Genomic DNA, 19,406 nt, shown 5'->3' with positions numbered 1-19,406 from the left:
ACATTGATATAGACACCTAATTTAATGATATTTGTGCTATAGAGATTCATTACATTTCTTCAAAAACGTTTACATTTCGAACGTGCTTTGACTGCTTGTTGCTTTTGTTATTTGTTTGTGCTTTGTTTGGCTAAAGCTCACTTAAATGTTGAAATGATGCAAAATGTCAAGTCAACTGGTAGGAAAGGCATTTCAAATGTACAGCAAAATGCAGAGACCACTTGCAGCTATATTTCCTATATTTGTATTACTACACATGCTAACGTTAATTAGCAACCACTGATAGGCCTAACCTGCACCTGTAATATACAGTGCATTCGGAAAGTATTCAGACACTAACTTATTCCACATTTTGTTACGTTACAGCCTTATTCTAAAATTGATATTTATATATTTTCCTCATCAATCTACACACAATACCCCATAATGACCGAGCGAAAACAGGTTTTTAGACATTTTAGCAAATGTAATTAAAATGAAAAATATATGAAAAATATATTTACATAATTATTCAGACTATATGCTATGAGACTCAAAATTGAGCTCAGGTGCACCCTGTTTCCATTGATCATCCTTAAAATGTTTATACGACTTGTTTGGAGTCCACCTGTGGTAAATTCAATTGATTGGACATGATTAGGAAAGGCACACATCTGTCTATAAAAGGTCCCACAGTTGACAGAGCAGAAACCAAGCCATGAGGTCGAGGGGATTGTCCGTAGCTCTCGGAGACAGGATTGTTTAGAAGCACAGATCTGGGGAAGGACACCAAAACATTTCTGCAGCATTGAAGGTCCCCAAGAACACAGTGGCCTCCATCATTCTTAAATGGAAGAAGTTTGGAACCACCGAGATTCTTCCTAGAGCGAGCCACCCGGCCAAACTGAGAAATCTAAGGAGAAGGGCCTTGGTCAGGAAGGTGACCAAGAACCCGATGGTCACTCTGAAGGGGCTCCAGAGTTCCTCTGTGGAGATGGGAGAATCTTCTAGAAGGACAATCATCTCTGCATCACTCCATCAACCAGGCCTTTATTGTGGCCAGACGGAAGCCACTCCTCAGTAAAAGGCACAGCCCGCTTGGAGTTTTCCAAAAGGCACCTAAATACTCTCAGACCACGAGAAACAAGATTCTCTAGTCTGCTGAAACCAAGATTGAACTCTTTGGCCTGAATGCCAAACGTTACACCTGGAGGAAATCTGGCGCCATCCTTACGGTGAAGCATGGTGGCGGCAGCATCATGCTGTGGGGATGTTTTTCAGCGGCAGGGACTAGGAGAGTAGTCAGGATCGAGGGAAAGATGAACGGAGCAAAGTACAGAGAGAGCCCTGATGAAAACCTGCTCCAGAGCGCTCAGGACCTCCGACTGGGGCGAAGGTTCACCTTCTAACAGGACAACAACCCTAAGCACACAGCCAAGACAATGCAGGACTGGCTTCTGGACAAGTTTCTGAATGTCCTTCAGTGGCCCAGCCAGAACCCGGACTTAAACCCGATCAAACATCTCTGGAGAGACCTGAAAATAGCTGTGCAGCGATGCTCCCCATCCAACCTGACAGAGCTTGAGAGGATCTGCACAAAAGAATGGGAGAAACTCCCCAAATACAGGTGTGCCAAGCTTGTAGCGTCATACCCAAGAAGACTCAAGACTGTAATTGCTCACATAGGTGCTTCAGGTCCGAATAGTTATGTAAATGTGATATTTCAGCTTTTTATTTTTAAGAACTGCTAAAATGTCTAAAAACCTGTTTTAAAATGTTTGAATACGGTAGTAACGTAACAAAAGGTGGAAAAAGTCAAGGGGTCTGAAAAATGTCAGAACGCACTGTTTAATGAACAAATAACTTTCCGTCAACAACTATATTCAATCTGTATCGCTGCAGCGATAGAAATGTAAAGGTCATTTCCGATTGAGCCAACATACAGTGCATTCAGAATGTATTCAGACCCCTTCCCTTTTTCCACATTTTGTTTTGTTACAGCCTTATTCTAAAATGGATTACAGAAATAAAAATCCTCATCAATCTACACACAATGCCCCATAAGGTCAAAGTGTTCTTAGGAAAAAAAAAAAAATATTTGCATGCATTTCTAAAAATCTGTTTTTGCTTTGTCATTATGGGGCATTGTGTGAAGATTTATGAATATTTTTTTCCCATCCATTTTAAAATAAGGCTGTAACGTAAAAAAAAATGTGGAAAAAATCAAGGGGTCTGAATACTTTCCGAATGCATGGTATGCAGCGTTTACCGTGAATGCAGTCTCCTCTAACGCAAGAACATTGCCTCTAAATTTCAATTATGCTGTAACGCTGAACTTCTGCTATACAGATTGAATAGAGCCCTTTATTGATGACAATGTCTAGTTCTCAACTCCCGTCCAATTACCAGGTAAATACACAGAGACTGAAGGGCGAAAGTCCAACTTGTGCTTATGGAAATGGACTTGAATTGACGAAAGTCATGTTTCCATTACTTTCACATTAAACTTGATACTCTCATCTCCCGCCAATCCACCCTATTCCCTTTCACAATCATAAGTCAAGTGGCTATCTCATATTAGCAGGAGACAGACAGCTATAGAGAAAAGAGGGTGTACGTGGAGTGAATAATATTGAAATGGGCACTGTGTCGGGAGTTCCTCCTTTTTGTCATTATACCCTGAACAGGATATGAATTCTCAGGGCTCCATATTCTTTCCTTTTTCCCATCACAGCAGAGATGCATCAATATTTGACCTTCTCTTAGAACTTGACTCTTGCGTCCCAAACTTTTCTATCCGGGCCTTCAGTGGCATACATTTTTTGATGGAGAGGCAAACCTCCAAATCAAAACCAGTGAGACAGACGGGTTGACTGTGCCCTAGGGGTGATTCCTGGTTAATGGTATGAGCAGAGTGGGGAAAAGGTGGAGATAGGGCAGTGGTATAAAGTAAGGGGGGGGGGTTGCCTCTTTCGGGATAACAAAATCCCTCTCAGACGACCCCCACCCCCACCCCAACCTTCCCTCCATTCCTCGAAGTGAGTCTTTTCAAGAACGCCCACCCTTTCCACCACCACCACCACCGCTACCCTCCCCAACCTCTGTCTTTCCTCCTAGTGGTCAGGCATCATCTCTCCCTCCCTACATGATGCTGCACTTGCCCTTAAGCTTGTCGGCATGCTTCTGCTTGCCGGAGCGCTTGCCGTCGACGCTCAGACTCATGTTCCTCTTCTTCTCCAGGGTGAGCAGCTCCTGGAAGAGCTCCTTGACGTTGCAGTTCATCTTGGCCGAGGTTTCCATGAAGGCACACTTCCATGCTGTCGCTTGCGCCTCACCCTCCTTGGTCTCCACTTCACGCTGGGTCTCGTCGCTCTTGTTGCCCACCAGCATGACGGGGATGGCGTCCACGCTGCCCTTGATGGCCAGCACCTGCTGGTAGATGGGCTTGAGCTCCTCCAGAGACTGGCGGCTGGTGACAGAGTAGACCAGGATGAAGGCGTGGCCCTTGGAGATGGACAGGCGCTGCATGGCGGGGAACTGGTGGCTGCCCGTGGTGTCGGTGATCTGGAGGGTGCACACACTCTTGTCACAGCTGATCACTTGGCGGTAGGTGTCCTCCACGGTGGGGATGTAGGTGTCCCGGAAGGTTCCCTTGACAAAGCGAAGGACCAAGGAGCTCTTGCCCACACCGCCAGCCCCAAACACCACAACACGGTAGTCATTACTCTGCTCCGGCATGTTGGGGGGGTAGGGATCCCTGTTGTTATCTGTTTCCTAAGACCTGTGGAAGAGAAGGAAGAGAAGATCAGGAATGGTCATCAAAGGATGGGATCAGAAGCACTATCAGAAAAAACATGAATGCCATTCAACTATGTTGATTGGAATTTGCCTTGTAGTTGAAGCTAACCCAGCAGCCAAAGTTGGTTGACATGATGTCCTTTCAATCACTTTTGCCAGCTGGGACAAGGCAATAAAATATCCCCACTACAATACACAATAGCATAATCATGACAAACAGTGAGCATTATCTCAAGAAATAATAAATGTTCTTATCTAAATAGCATCCTCGCTATCTTCTTGTGCACTTGAACAATATCTCAGAGACCCTCGACTGAGATAAACAGTGCAACAAGCTGGTCCCTTTAAAGCCAGGCCTGCCATCATAGATTATCATTAACCTGAACAAGAAACAGGAGAGGCAGTTAATTGATGGGCTCTCAGATCTATGAAAGCACAGTGCAGTGGGAAGCAGAGGCCAAGCACATTGTCATCAAAGGTGTGTTTGTGTAGCCTGGGCCCACATCTGTTTGTTCTGTCTTGCCAACTCCTATGTAGATTGTCACGGCAAGCAAAAAAACACATCTCAGACTAGGCTATTTTTTGTGTGGTCCAATGTTCCATGAGGACTGCCTTGCGATAATACCAGAGAGTGGAAAGGTATGGAATACATCGACACAATAGACTGATCCAAATAGCCATTGAAAATGTATTACATGTACCATTGATCTTAATGCTCAGTGGTAATGGATAAAAATGGATGTTAGAAAAAACAATACTATAGCTTCACAGTTGGGGTGTTATGTAGTACTATTGCATTTTCAAATGTACGCTCAGGTGCATGACAATGAGAGTAATGGAGATAGTTCGGTAAGCTATGCTTGCATGATGAATAACCTTACCTAGGCTTTAGCTCAGAGGGCTAACACAATCCTGAGGTGACAGATGACCCAGGTTCAATACCCAATCAGTCACATGAGAACACTTTCAGACATGCAAATAAGAATTGCACTGGTGTGTGTATGTGCGAGCGAGAGAGAGAGATTGTGTGTGTCATCTGCCATCAACACTATAGTCAGATTGCATTAGGGAGTCATTCATCTTGCTGTGGGTATGGAGGTGGTGGAGAAATAAAGTGGAATGGAAGGGGGCTAAGCCTGGGGAGGGCTGACAGATTGCCATTGAGTGGGAAGATGACTGAGTGAGAGACTAAGAGGAAGAACAGTGCGGATCTAGATTCAAAATGACCAATTCATGGTTTTGGTTGGGGGATTTGCTCAAACATAGGGACATGGTCAAAAAAGCATTATGCCAGCTATCTGTCACTTAATCAAGTGATCGGTATCAGTTCTGTGTTGTTAAAAACACAAAGCATCACCAACATAAAGTGTCTTAATAGGGCATGGGCCACCTCGAGCAGCCAGAACAGCTTCAATGCACCATGGCATAGATTCTACAAGTGTCTGGAACTCTATTGGAGGGATGTGACACCATTCTTCCACGAGAAATTCCATCATTTGGTGTTTTGTTGACGGTTGTGGAATATGCTTTCTCAAGCGCCGCTCTAGAATTTCCCATAAGTGCTCAATTGGGTTGAGATCTGATGACTGAGATGGCTATGGCATAATGGTTTACATCGTTTTTATGCTTATCAAACCATTCAGTGACCACTCGTGCCCTGTGGATGGGGACATTGTCTTCCTAGAAGAGACCACTCCCATCAGGATAGAAATGCTTCACCATAGGTTGAAGGTTATCAATCAGAATGGCTGTGTATTTATTGGTGTTTACCTTGCCCTCTAGGGGTTGCGTGGACTTAAACCATGCCAGGAAAATGCACCCCACACCATAACTGAGCAACCAGAGTTCTATGCCGTGCTTATCTTGTGAATATTTATCTTTAAAACCTCTACAGGATCGGTGGGTCCCCCTCTGGATGGTTGAGCTAATGTAGGCTAATGCGATTAGCACGAGGTTCAACTTGAAAAGTTTTTAATACACCAATTAGGCACATTTGGGCAGTCTTGATACAACATTTTTAACAGAAATACAATGGTTCATTGAATCAGTCTAAAACTTTGCACATGCACTGCTGCCATCTAGTGGCCCAAAAATTAATTGCACCTGGGCTGGAAGAATACATCATGGCCTTTCTCTTGCATTTCAAAGATGATGGGACAAAAATATACAAAAAACACATGTTTTTTTCTTTGTATTATCTTTTACCAGATCTAATGTGTTATATTATCCTACATTCATTTCACATTTGCACAAACTACAAAGTGTTTCCTTTCAAATGGTATCAAGAATATGCATATCCTTGCTTCAGGTCCTGAGCTACAGGCAGTTAGATTTGGGTATGTCATTTTAGGCAAAAATTGAAAAAAAGGGGTGGAAGAGGTAACAAGCCTGGGCAGGTAGAAACAATTTTGTGAAACTCATTACTCTTTATGTTAAAGGGATAATCCATTCCATCTTGACAGGGTTTGAGGTCTGAAAACATCTGAGCAACTTGGATTTTTCAAGCAAAATATCACTTGAATGTACTGTACTTCCAGACCCTGCCATGTTGTTCCCACCTATTAAGTGCCTTCAGATCATTGAGCAGCAGGAGACATATTTCCCTCCATGGGTATCTGAGCCTTGTGTGTTACAGCCAAAGGAACCCCCCATTCATGGACCAGACAGATGCTAGCTGGAGCTCTGGCGTTAGTCTCTAGAGTAAGGCTCCTGTGGTACTCCATGCAGAGCATTCTGTTTGAAGTATGTTGGAGCCCTTGGTGTTTCCACAGTAAGAGCAGACACCTCTCTGTGTTCATCTAAAAGAGGTGTTGGTTTCTCTCTCTGTCTCTCTCTCACGTACACTATTTTTATCTTCCTTTCTCTCCCTTCTTCTCCCTCCCTCTCTCTCTCTCTCTCTCTCTATTGGAAGTTGGGCTTTGATAAGTACACCACACAGCTCTGTGATCACTGTATTGTTCTCTGAGGAGCTGCCAATGCTTCCCACCAACACCTGGTCCTGTCCAACATATCAAACAACACTCTGATTCATTCATGTTCGGGTAGAGCGGGAGGCCATTGCGTAGCTACAGAGCTCTCCACTGCCTTACTGGGTCAAATATACTTGGCTATCATCATAGACGTCTGAGTACATTTGTTATGTCTTTTGGGTTTCATAACCACGTCTTTATAACAATTAAACGATGATGATGCGGGAGAGAGGGATTCAGTTCCACCATTTATACAGAACGCGATCGTCTCAACACGTACAACCCAATGATGCTCGGCGGCATAACCCCAAATCACAACGCCTTACCTCCTACATAAATTGTTGAATAACAGACCCGAGAAGGTGACTGTGAGCCTCCAGGGTCATGGTGTCACCCAGTTACAGTTCTGGACCACTCATGACTGGTGGTTCTGTCAGTGTTGCGTTACTCAACAGTAACTGAGCTGTGTGCCTTTTCCAGACAACGTCCTCTGCAGTGTGAACCGTGTACCACACAGGACGAGTCTGAGTAAGGACTGTGGCAGGAACCCTTTGAGGTAGTTCCTAGCTAAGGCAGTTTCTCCAAGATCGAAAGCTCTGTCCTTTGCTCTCAGTTCACAATGTTTGACTTGACTCCCCTGTTGACGTCTCCTTTGCGTTCAGAGGTTTTAGTAGGTCGAAGCTTGTGCATAGTTCTTTCTTCATGAGTAGCGATGCAGGCGAGGCTTTGGTGGTTGCATGAGGAGTGTTCCTGTAGGATAGCAGGAAGCTTTTCAAGAGTTGGTGCAGTGTTCCTTGAACCGCTTTTAAGGCATGTTTCATGGTCTGAATGAACCTCTCTGCTAGCCTGTTGGTAGATAGATGATACGGTGCGGACCTGATGTGTTGTATGCCATTCATCTGTAGGAACGTAGCCATTTCTTGGGACACTAGCTGCAGTCTGTTGTTGCTAACAAGATGGATTGGCGAACCGACTAAACACTTATCCAAGCTCCTCGATGGTCTTCTCTTCAGTAGTAGACCTCTGTCCACTTGCTATGAGCAAAGTCGATGTGGATGCATTGCCACGCTTCCTCTGTCCAATTCCACGGATGAAGAGGTGAAAGTTGAGGTACCTTCTGACATGGGGAACGTGTTTTTGCTTTCTCCTCAATGCTTCCATCTAGTCCAGGCCACCAGAAGTAGCTAAACCTGCGAAAAGGTTGTCGATGTAGCAGATATTGCTCAGCAGACAACACAAGGTTTAGCGTGACTTTAAAGTCTTCACATATCCTGATTCCACCATTCTTCCTAAAGGAAAACTCTAATCAAAACTATATTTTGGTATTTGTTTCATTAGTCCATTGTTGACATAGTCCCAAAATGTTTTGATTGTCAGCAATCACGTTTTCAAGATATGTACCTTTCAAAATACAGATATCATCCCTGTATGATGTATTTTTCATCATATGATGCAAAACGCAGCATCGTAGGATGCACAATGCATCATACAGGGAGGATTTGTGTATTTTGAGTCACATATCTTGCAAACATTCTGACAAGCAAAACATTTTGGGATATTGGAAAACAAATGGATATTTGTTGGGTGGATATAGTTGTTGGGTGGAGTTTTCCTTTAGGGACTGGAAAGATGAGTGTCGCCCATTCACTCACGCTGACTGGCTCCAGTGCTTTGTTCATGACTAAAGTGTCCAAGTCAGCCTAAACTTTTGGTCTGATAGCATAAGGTACTGGTCTTGTTATCGGAAACGTTGATTTTCTGTAAGGCTTAATGCAAAGATTCACTATTATGTCTTTCATGCTACCCAGCTCCACATTAAAGAGTCCTCCATGTTTCTGATGTGCTGATGGCCAGTCCAGTGTGATTTCCTCCAGCCACGAGCATCCCAGTAGTGATGGATAGTCTCTTTTTATTACGTAGAGTGGCAGCTTCAGTTTGTCCATTTAACTGAACTGTGACCTCAGGGATGCCTCTTCGCCTGTGTAAGTCCTAAACACGATGTGTACTGGCTGAAGTGGAAGGTGTTTCAGTGTCTTTTCGGAGACTGTGTCTGACACAGTGATATACCCCCCCACCCCCCACAGTCACTATTTTCAATGTGACTTCCTCATCTGAGTCACTCGCCTCTGTGTTCTCTTGCTCAACAGCGTGAACATGTCTCTTTTGCTTTCGTAGGAACGTCTCTTTCTTGGATATCTTTTTGTTTTTGCAGGCTTGTGCAGCAGTGGCCATTTTTACCACAGGCTCAGCAATCCATGTCCTTACACCAGCATGTACTGTAGATGTCCCGCTTTGCCACAGTGGAAGCATGTGCCTTGATTTCCCTGTCTCTGATTTTCAGTTCCACTCGTGTGCACTCGTCCTGATTTCCCTGTCTGCTGAGCCTCTTTAGCAGCTAGTTCCACACTGACTTCAATAGTCTCTTTTGTGTAGCTTCACTCCGTAGCCCACATTATTAGTCTGTCTCTAATGGTGTCATTTAAAACATCATTAAACTCACAGTGCTCTGATAGTTTCTTTAGCAAACATTTTCACTGATTCTCCCTCTTCCTGATTTCTTCCGTGGAACCTAAACCTTTCAGCAACAGTGGCGACCCGTGATTCAGGGCAGGTGAGTCAGAGCCCCACCTGTTTTGAGCCCCACACTTTTTAGCTACATTTTTTTGCATGTTATTTTGGCATTAATCCATGTCACATCAGTTTGCAAACAATGTAAAAAAGTAAATAAATAATTGAGTTAATAAAGCTGCATACAAACATGGTCTCTTTTTGCTTTATTGAGTAAGGCATCTCCAAAATACAGGTGTTTCAGCCTAGCTCAGTGCTTTCTGTGGTGGTGGTGGTGGTGGTGGTGGGGCAGCCAGCGGAAAATACGGAGCGTAGGTGTTGGTCATGTTCTCTATTTGCGCCGTGATTGGCTCAGTGTTCTGCCACTCATGGGGACACTACGTCACCGCCGAGTCTAAGGATAGAGGGCGAAAATTCAAGCCCCATGGGTGCTGCCATAGAATTACATTAGAAGTGCCCATCCAAGAAGGCTCAAGGTCATTGGCCACAGATAAATTACGTAAAATCCCGTTATATCTACAGTAGCTTAGATTAGACTGATCACGTCAACATCATACTTTCTAAATCTTAGCTAGCAGTCATCATGAATCAAGTCGACAATCTACTGGCAAATACCTTTTAATCCTTGTCATATGAAGAGGAAAATTGAATAGAAATTATAGATAAAACGTATCGGTGCTCATCGGACATTGGACATAAACATTACACAACAAGATGGAAATCACAAACAGTACAATGAGTGGTTTGGAAGTAATCATTGGCTAACTGCAAGCATTGCAAAGCGATTATTATTCTGCTATTCATTGGAGTGGCTGTATGGTCCCAAGTCTGGATTAAGGGTCTCTTTTCCAAGCTTAAAATTATAAACATTCAATATTGGCCATGCTGTCAATGAAGCATGATTTGTGCCCCACTCAAAACAACTTAACTCGGAACTGCGTTTTGAACGGTCATCCAACTAGGAATTGGAGGTTGGGAACTTGGACCTCTTTCTAAAACTGTGACTTGAAGATCACAGATGTCATCATGATTCAACCTTATTTTTTCAGAGTTTCCAGTTGTCTTGAAAGCACCATAAATCCAGATAATGACAGACTTTGATGACAAAGTTTGATGACAAAATTTGTGGGTCGTTAAGCCAGGGAGAACTTGGGGATAAAGGATGGAGCAGCCTGCACAAAGGGGCAGAGTAAGGAGAGAACAAAGTGCAATATGAAGAGAGAACAATAGCTGTGTGATTACCTGTTGTGACCTGGACAGTGGGACTCCTCCCCCTTGTGTACCGGATTGGCTGAGGACCACCCCTGGATTGGTGAATTACCCCCTTCTTCCCCAGTGTACCAAAATCCCTAATAAACTCCCCATTTGCATTCTATTTATGCTACTGGTGTCAAGCCCTGACCATAGAGAGCCCTCGGGGCTTCTCTGTGGTGTAATAGGTTAGGGCATGACTAGGGGGCGTTTCTAGTTGTGTTTCTATGTTGGTGTGTGTGTGTGTGTATGGTTCCCAATTGGAGGCAGCTGATGATCGTTGCCTCTAAATGAGGATCATACTTAGTGTGTCATTTTTCCCACCTGTGATGTGGGATATTGTTTTGTATAGTGTGCTGGTGCATGGTTAGTTATTAAACCTGGTGACATGGAAGCCATTTCATATTTCTCAATAGGCTCCTGATTGTCACTCACTTCAATATTGTCTTCCAGCACAGCAATATTTTCCTCAGTCACGATCTTCCTTCACTTCACTCACTGACGTTTCATCCTCAAGTTTGCCCATTTAGCAATTTTTTTAAATTCTAAAGTTTGTCTTCACAGTTGAATTTATGCCCGATCCATACTGTATTTTCCTGCCTTAATATTTTTTTCCCACGTCAATGTCTACCTCGACTCCTTTTCTGCAGTCCATGATGCTAACTCTCTCTTAGTTAGCTCAACTATGCACTTGTCTCTGCTAGCAATACACTGTGCTAACATTAGCATAGACTGTACAATGATAAATAACTGTTTTAAACTTGTAAAACACAACTTTCTACAGACCGACTAGTTACTGTAGATTCAGACCTACTCGTCTCCAATCTTTTGTAATGCCTTGAGACAGTAATTCAGTTGAACCATTTATCCAGAATGTGATCATCTCAATACATACAACCCCCATGATGCTATGTGGCACAACCCCACTACACAAATATTTAGTCTTTACAGTATTTTGTGATCTGCTGCCCAATTACTATCCATAAATACAGATGTACGATCTTAATTTGAACCAGTTTGATAAAGAAGGAAAATAATCCTGCAGCAAGAGGAAATGTGGATTATAATTAATGGATATTTTTGTAGGGATTGATACATTTTTTCAGGCAAAATCAAATCTGACATTTTAAAGTGGAAATTATAAAGGTTAGAAGCCTTTTTAAACGTTTAATATGCACTTTCATTTCCTGTTGTGCAGGAAAATTCTCAGCAATAAGGGTGATCAAATTAAGATCCTACATCTATCTAACTGTTCTTATAAAGATAACGGCTAATTTCAGTTTTGGTTGACACAAAGAAAGGTTGACCTCATGCTTCTGTGGCAAACAGTGAAAAGCGTTGGTTCTTGCTTATGTTAATGTCCTGTATGAACATCGAAAAACAACTCAATGTTTTGTCAGGTTTGCTATATAATGAAATGGTGCTGGGTCACTCCTAGGGTTTGAGTTATTACCCTGTCTGTCAGTTTCCCCCAGTGCCTGCTGTACAGCTGTGTCCAGACGCTACTGGGTTGGTTATGATGACCATGTCCCACTGTCCAGGTCACAACAGGTAATCACACAGCTATTGTTCTCTCTTCATATTGCACTTTGTTCTCTCCTTACTCTGCACCTTTGTGCAGGCTGCTCCATCCTTTATCCCCAAGTTCTCCCTGGCTTAACGACCCACAGCCTTGCCTCGTTGAGGCAGGAAGTCCATATAAGGCTTGGGGGTGGAGCCAGCAGGCTGCAAGATATCTCTCCTTAATAACCACTCCCCTCACCTCTCCCTGCCGTCTGCCACAAACTATTTGTTCAGCACTTTTGAAATGTACAGCGACAGAATTCAGAGAGAGAGAAATTTCCATACTTCCACTCCCATCTATCTAACTGCGATATCATGCATAGTGACAGCCTGGACACTGCTGCATGTCTGGTGGCCATTTCAAGTGGCGGGGTGATTGTCAGATCATATAGCCCAGGAGGCCACTGTTCAACATTTGGACGGGAACTATAATCCGGTTATAATTCAATTGATTTTTTAAATTATATGTTTCGTTATTGCTTGAGTTCAGGCTTGATTGAAACTGCTTTCAATGGGGAAAGATTGGAAGCCCCTCTTCTCGCGTGTGAACCTATGGCTACATTGTCATTTGTGACATGATTTATATGAGGAAACTAACCACGTGGCTTGTTCCCAGTTAGACTAAAAATAATAGACATCTAATATTGTTTCCCTGACATGTGCTTCGTGTTTAAAAAAAATATAAGTACCTTACAAAATAAATCAAATAAATCCCTCTGGTCTTAAAGGGAGAGTGTTTGATTCTAGTTATATTGATTTACTGTATGAACAGAGCGTCAAAGCAATTTCACACAAAGTAGCATTTCCAGAAGGAGATTTTGACGCTCATGTTTGACATCAGTCCTTTTCCCCCTCAGTGAGAGACAGATTTAGAAGAGTGACTAATTGAAGGTCTGGTAATCGATCTAGTCCCCGGATTTGGTCATGTATGCTCTCCCTCGGTGACAACTGCAAACCACTTGACGACAGCAGACGAGCTGGGCAGGCAGGTGTTCTTGCTGTGTTGGTGTATCTTGCTATTATGTATAGGTGTGTGCGTGCGTGTTCCCTCCCTCTGCAGCTCTGGGATTTCTCCAGTTGTGTTTTTTTTCCCCCACATATCTCTGGGAGTTCTCTGGTTACTGTGGAAACAGGGCCCAGAGGAAAATCTATGACAGAGGAAGAGAGTGTGTGTTGCACGCGTGGGTGCGCACACATAAGGGAGATAGACAAAGGGAGGGGGGTAATGACTTTTGTATTTGGGGACGGGGGCATAAACATGTCATCACCCCTGTCAGCATTCAGTTGCCATGGTTACCTTCCCACACCCTTCTATGTCATATCCTTTTTCAGAGAGGTCAACAACACAACAGGAACATTTTTAAGGATTTACGCCAAACTCTTTCTCACTAACAGCTTTCTGACATTGACAGATAGGAATTACCAATGTTTGGACCACTACCGAGATTTGACAACTTGCTAGCCACATTTTCTCATCTCTGATTGAAGGCATCTGTAGGCTTGAATAAAGGAGGACTTTGAATTAGTATGCACTAGTCTATGTGGTTACTCACACAAGACCATTCAAACATTTGGAGATGGGCCATCTGCACAGACACACACACACACACACACACAAACACCCACTCAGATCTATTAGAGACATTAAGTGTCGTACATACCAGTATTGCCAGAATGGTGTGGAGGAGGTAGTAGACAGACCAAAATGTCTGATAAACAACATTATGTCAAGAGAGGGCGATTTCGAGTGTCATGAGAATAGCCTCAAATCTCTTGATTCCTGTGTATTTCAGCAAGGAATAACTGCCAAAACATGGCAACGCACACACACACACACACACACACACACACACACACACACACACACAGTTTGATATAGGGGGTAGTTCCTCTTTGATGGAAATTAGTATGAACAATATCTCTAGATCTATGAATTACAGTTGAATTTCCCAAAGAACAAAGACAATGCTGACATGACATACTGTATTATATTGTATGCTGTTATTACTACAGATCTCGGGTGTAGGTTTAGCCAAATGTTGCCATACAACACTTAGGTGGTGGCCTTGAGAAAAGTGGGTAGAGGACATGAGAGATGGACTCCTGGCTAGATGTATCCACTGTCTTTTCTCAGTTTGTGTGTGTATGGTTTCTCCTTTTTCAATCGTTGGACAGATTGCTCCACTGGGACTAAGTTTCAATGCTTTTGAAAGCTCCCCTATGATACCCTACAACCACCCCCTGCCCCACAACCCCATGACACGATAGACCCATCTAGAAACATGAACAGCGCCTAGTTCCTCCATACCTCTCAATGTTTAGATCTGAAAGGATTGGATATGGTAAAAAAAAGTCACACATCAAATCAAAATTTAACAGGGGACAAGTAATTGTTATATGATGTAGGCCGTCATTGTAAATAAGAATTAGTTCTTAACTGACTTGCCTAGTTAAATAAAGGTTCATTTAAAAACATTAAATCAGTAAATGGTTAAAACATTCATAGATTCTTAACATCTGGTGACGTCTGAGGAAATGTTTATCTAGTAGATATGATTGTATTTTAGATTGATAATAAAATGTGTTATGGCCCTTGAGAGGCATTCCATGCAGGGGTCATTGATGTGAAGCTGGTTCCCTATTGGCTGGTGGTGATAAAAATGGTTGATAATTCCCTGGACGCTAGTGATCAAGCTGTGACGATTGCCCCACTACTTTCCTAACACATGCTAATGCTAGCAGTTATAGAGTCAGGCTCTTTATCGTTCACTTCAAGAGGGTCTCACCATATAAAATGCATTATCTCTGCATCACACATGCTACCATTGCTTCTTGCAATGTAGAAATGTTCTCCTTGAAAATCCCTTTCTGTCTCTCACAATAATTACATTGATTTCCAATGTAAAATGTCCAAATGTCCATGTCAGTATACAAGTTGAAATGATTGATTGTAGTTCTAGCAGTAAAGGCTACATCTTTGGAGTGGTCTTTCTAACGTTCTCAGATGAAAAGGTTCCCCTGCTGAACCCTTGAAGAAATTGAGAACCTTTTTCATGTTCTAAGAGTGTACTGTGCAAACACTGTATTAACATGTAATTATAACAGTGCTTCAAAGCTATAAGCAAAGAAAATGACATACCTGTATTTGTATTAAACCCCTTGAGTCACCTTTGACAGTGTCACACCCTGACCATAGAGAGCCTTCTTATTCTCTATTTTGGTTAGGTCAGGGTGTGACTAGGGTGGGTATTCTAGGTTATCTATTTCTATGTTGGCCTGGTATGGTTCCCAATCAGAGGCAGCTGTTGATTGTTGTCTCTGTTTGGGGATCATATTTTGGCAGCCATAATTCTTACGTCGAACGTGACAGAAGATCCCACCACAACAGGACCAAGCAGTGTGCCCAGGAGGAGAAGGGATCCTGGACTTGGGAGGTCTTGGATGGGAAGGTATCCTGGACCTGGGAGGAGATCTTGGATGGGAAAGGATCCTGGACTTGGGAGGAAATCATGGCAGGACAGGATAGCCTTCCTTGGCGGAAGACACAAGGAGAAAAGGGAGGACGCGACGACGCCGGAGTTCGTGGCCACAAAAAAAGACCAAAAAACACCCCACATTTTTTTGGAGGTGGGGCACAAGGGGTGGTCGGCGGAGCCGAGGAGTGAACCAGAGCCAGTCTGGGAGAAGAGGGAGAAACTGGAGGAGAGTGAACGGAGAGAGTCCGAGACCGTCAGTGAGTGGATGGAGATATTGGAGGAGAAAGAACGGAGAGAGTTGTTGAGTTGGTGGAGGATGCATGACATTTGCACTAAGGAGCGTGTTATCAGTTGAATGCCACCTGAGTCAGCTCTCCGTACTCGTCCTGAGGAGCGTGCTATCAGTCTGGTAAAATCTGTGCCGGCTCCATGCACCAGGTCTCCAGTACGCCTTCCCAGCCCTGTACATCCTGTGCCAGCTCTCCAAACTCACAGGACGTACTGGGCTGTGGAGGCTTCCGGTGACGGTTTCCAGTCCGGAACCTCCTGCGATTTTCCACAGTCCGGAACCTCCTGCGACGGTCCACGGTCTGGAACCTCCTGTGACGGTCCACGGTCCGGAACCTCCAGCGACGGTCCACGGTTCGGAGCTTCCAGGCAAGGCATCCAGTCCTGCTCCAGGGCAGGAGCCTTCCTTGACACCGGGGCCCAGTCCAGGCACGGCGTCCAGTCCCGCTCCATGGCAGGAGCCTTCCTTGACACCGGGGTCCAGGCACAGTGTTCAGCCCGGGTCCATGGCTGGATCTGCGGGATGAGCGGGTTCTTCAGCCCGCACCAGAGCCGCCACCGACGCTAGATGCCCACCCGGACCCTCCCCTATAGAGTCAGGTTTTGCGGCCAGAGTCCGCACCTTCGGGGGGGGGGGTACTGTCACACCCTGACCATAGAGAGACTTCTTATTCTCTATTTTGGTTAGGTCAGGGTGTGACTAGGGTGGGTAATCTAGGTTATCTATTTCTATGTTGGCCTGGTATGGTTCCCAATCAGAGGCAGCTGTTGATTGTTGTCTCTGTTTGGGGATCATATTTAGGCAGCCATTTCTTCAATGTGTTTTGTGGGATCTTGTTTATCTTGCCTTTGAGCATTCCATTATCTTCACGATCGTTCATTCTTTGTTGTTTTTGTGCGTTTCAGTTAATAAACATGTGGAAACCATATCACGCTGCACCTTAGTCCGATAATTCTTACGACAAACGTGACAGGCAGCAATTACAGATGTGAGCCTTTCTGGGTATGTCTCTAAGAGCTTTCCACACCTGGATTGAGCAACATTTGCCCATTATTATTTTAAAAATTCTTCAAGCTCTGTCAAATTGGTTGTTGATCATTGCTAATCAACCATGTTCAGGTCTTGCCATAGGTTTCCAAGCAGATTTAAGTCAAAACTGTAACTAGGCCACTCAGGAACGTTCACCGTCTTCTACATTCACTGTCTTCTTAGTAAGCAACTTCAGTGTCGATTTGGCCTTGTGTTTTAGGTTATTGTACTGCTGAAAGGTGAATTTATCTCCCAGTGTCTGGTGGAAAGCAGACTGGACCATGGTTTCTTCTAGGATGTTGCCGGTGCTTAGCTCCAATCTGTTTCTTTTTTATCCTGAAAACTCTCCAGTACTTAATAATGATTACAAGCATACTCCTAACATGATGCAGCCACCACTATGCTTGAAGATATGGAGATTGGTACTCAGTAACGTATCGTATTCGATTTGCCCCAAACATAACACTTTGTATTCAGGACAAAAAGCTGCTTTGCCACATTTCTTGCAGTATTACTTTAGTGCCTTGTTGCAAACAGGAGGCATGTTTTGGAATATTTTATTTGGTACAGGCTTCCTTCTTTTCACTCTATCAATTAGCTTAGTTGGTTATTGTGTAGTAACTACAATGTTGTTGAGCCATCTTCAGTTTTCTCCTATCCCAGCCATTAAACTTTGTAACTGTTTTAAAGTCAACATACCTGAGCGGCTTCCTTCCTCTCCATCAGCTGAGTTAGGAAGTATGCCTGTACCATAGTAGTGACTGGGTGTATTGATACACCATCCAAAGTGTAATTAGTAACTTCACCGTGCTCAAAGGGATTTTCAATGTTTGAATTTTGTATTTTTACCCATCTACCAATAGCTGCCCCTTGAGAGACATTGGAAAACATTTCTGGTCTTTGTGGTTGAATCTGTGTTTGAAGTAGTCATTCAAAAATCATGTTAAACAGTATTATTGCACACAGAGTGAGTCCATGCAACGTATTATGTGACTTGTTAAGCCCATCTTTTTTATCCTGAACTTATTTAGACTTGCCATAACAAATGGGTTGAATACGTATCGACTCAAAACATTTCAGCTTTTCATTTTTAATTAATTTGTAAAAATATAATTCCACTTTGACATTATGGGGTATTGTGTGTGTGTGTGTGTGTGTGTGTGTAGGACAGTGACAAAAAAAAATCTCTATCTAATACATTTTAAATACAGGCTGTAACACAACAACATTTCTAAAAAGTCAATAGGTGTGAATACTTTCTGAAGGTACTGTAAACCTCGTCGAATATATGCAGACATTATAGCCCACAAACATAAACGTATTATGTACGTCACAACATTCTTATACAACAAAGACGTGGGTATACTACAGAGTAGCTTACGTCAAAGCAGCATTGCTCAGGCTTGCCCCCTTCTATGCCATGCCCACGCAAATAACGAAGTGTCAGTCTCCCACGAATTTTTAGAAGACTGACATAATTGCTACCGCGCATCTTGGATAATCACACAGGAATTTGACTTAACGGGCTCGCGATACCGATTTAACGGCATTAAATCAAAACATCAATCACTCATTCCCTGGCATAATGCTTGGCGGCGACATCCACACTACTGGATGAATGAACGAAACATTGATAGCCCCCCCCCCCCCCCCCCCCCCCCCAGTCCCACACACGCTTTTAGGCTACACAAACACACACTCCATATTGTAGCACATCCCATATGGATGACCATATCCTACTATAGCAGCGACATGCCTATATAACCGCACCATGGTCAACTATGGGAAGTCAGAAATGAAACATCATTCCGAACCCTATAGAGAAAATAAGAGTATCTGTGCAAGGTGTATTGGGTGGTAACTTTGAGAAAGAAATGCAGAGTTTCGAGTCCTGTATACCACAAACACACATTTTAAAGCAAAGGTGGTTGTCGCTCAGACCCTAATCAGACGCACCTGAGTATTTATTTATTTCATAAAGAGGGTATGTTAACCCACACTTGTCTAGAAAGCGTCGCTACAGTGTCTCATCCTATGTGTCTCATCCTATGTCTCATCCTACAGTGTCTCATCCTCACTCATCCAGGTTGGATATTATCACACAGTAAAGGACTGGCCTCACTATTATGGCTGTCAAATGTAACCTAAGGCAAGTATACATTTCCACCAAATACTGATGAACAATGGAGAGAAGGATGAATGAGTCAGTAGGCTAGATGAGTGAGGGAATGAAAAGTGAATGAATGGATGAACGTGTTGAGTTGAAATGAATCGAACTTACCTCAAGTTTACTTTCCCAGATCCGTTGTGATGATGCGGATTTAAATATGCCCGCATTCAAGTAAATACATTGACGCTAGAGTTCTTCTATAGCAATAACATTTTACAATATACGTGATGTGTTGATGTAGCCAGGTCCTCCCCTTTTCACTGCAGCTCGCTCTCTCTGTTTTTCTGATTTAAACCCCTTGATGCCAAAGATAG

The 19,406-nt window shown here is 43.4% G+C and overlaps 1 protein-coding gene across 1 annotated transcript; it reads right to left on the bottom strand.

Moving 5' to 3' along the window:
* Nucleotides 1-3,120: 3,120 nt before the first annotated feature.
* On the bottom strand, nucleotides 3,121-19,406 carry LOC139410106 (GTP-binding protein Di-Ras1-like). The gene is made up of 2 exons (XM_071155550.1): nucleotides 19,204-19,406; nucleotides 3,121-3,760 (listed from the first exon to the last, which is right to left on the bottom strand). The coding sequence occupies exon 2, from the start codon at nucleotides 3,715-3,717 to the stop codon at nucleotides 3,121-3,123; it is 597 nt and encodes a 198-aa protein (XP_071011651.1). The 5' UTR covers nucleotides 3,718-3,760; nucleotides 19,204-19,406.

Source organism: Oncorhynchus clarkii, chromosome 5 (genome assembly GCF_045791955.1).
Source record: "Oncorhynchus clarkii lewisi isolate Uvic-CL-2024 chromosome 5, UVic_Ocla_1.0, whole genome shotgun sequence".
Classification (NCBI taxonomy): Eukaryota; Metazoa; Chordata; class Actinopteri; order Salmoniformes; family Salmonidae; genus Oncorhynchus; species Oncorhynchus clarkii.
This window is presented reverse-complemented; position numbering and strand designations above follow the sequence as displayed.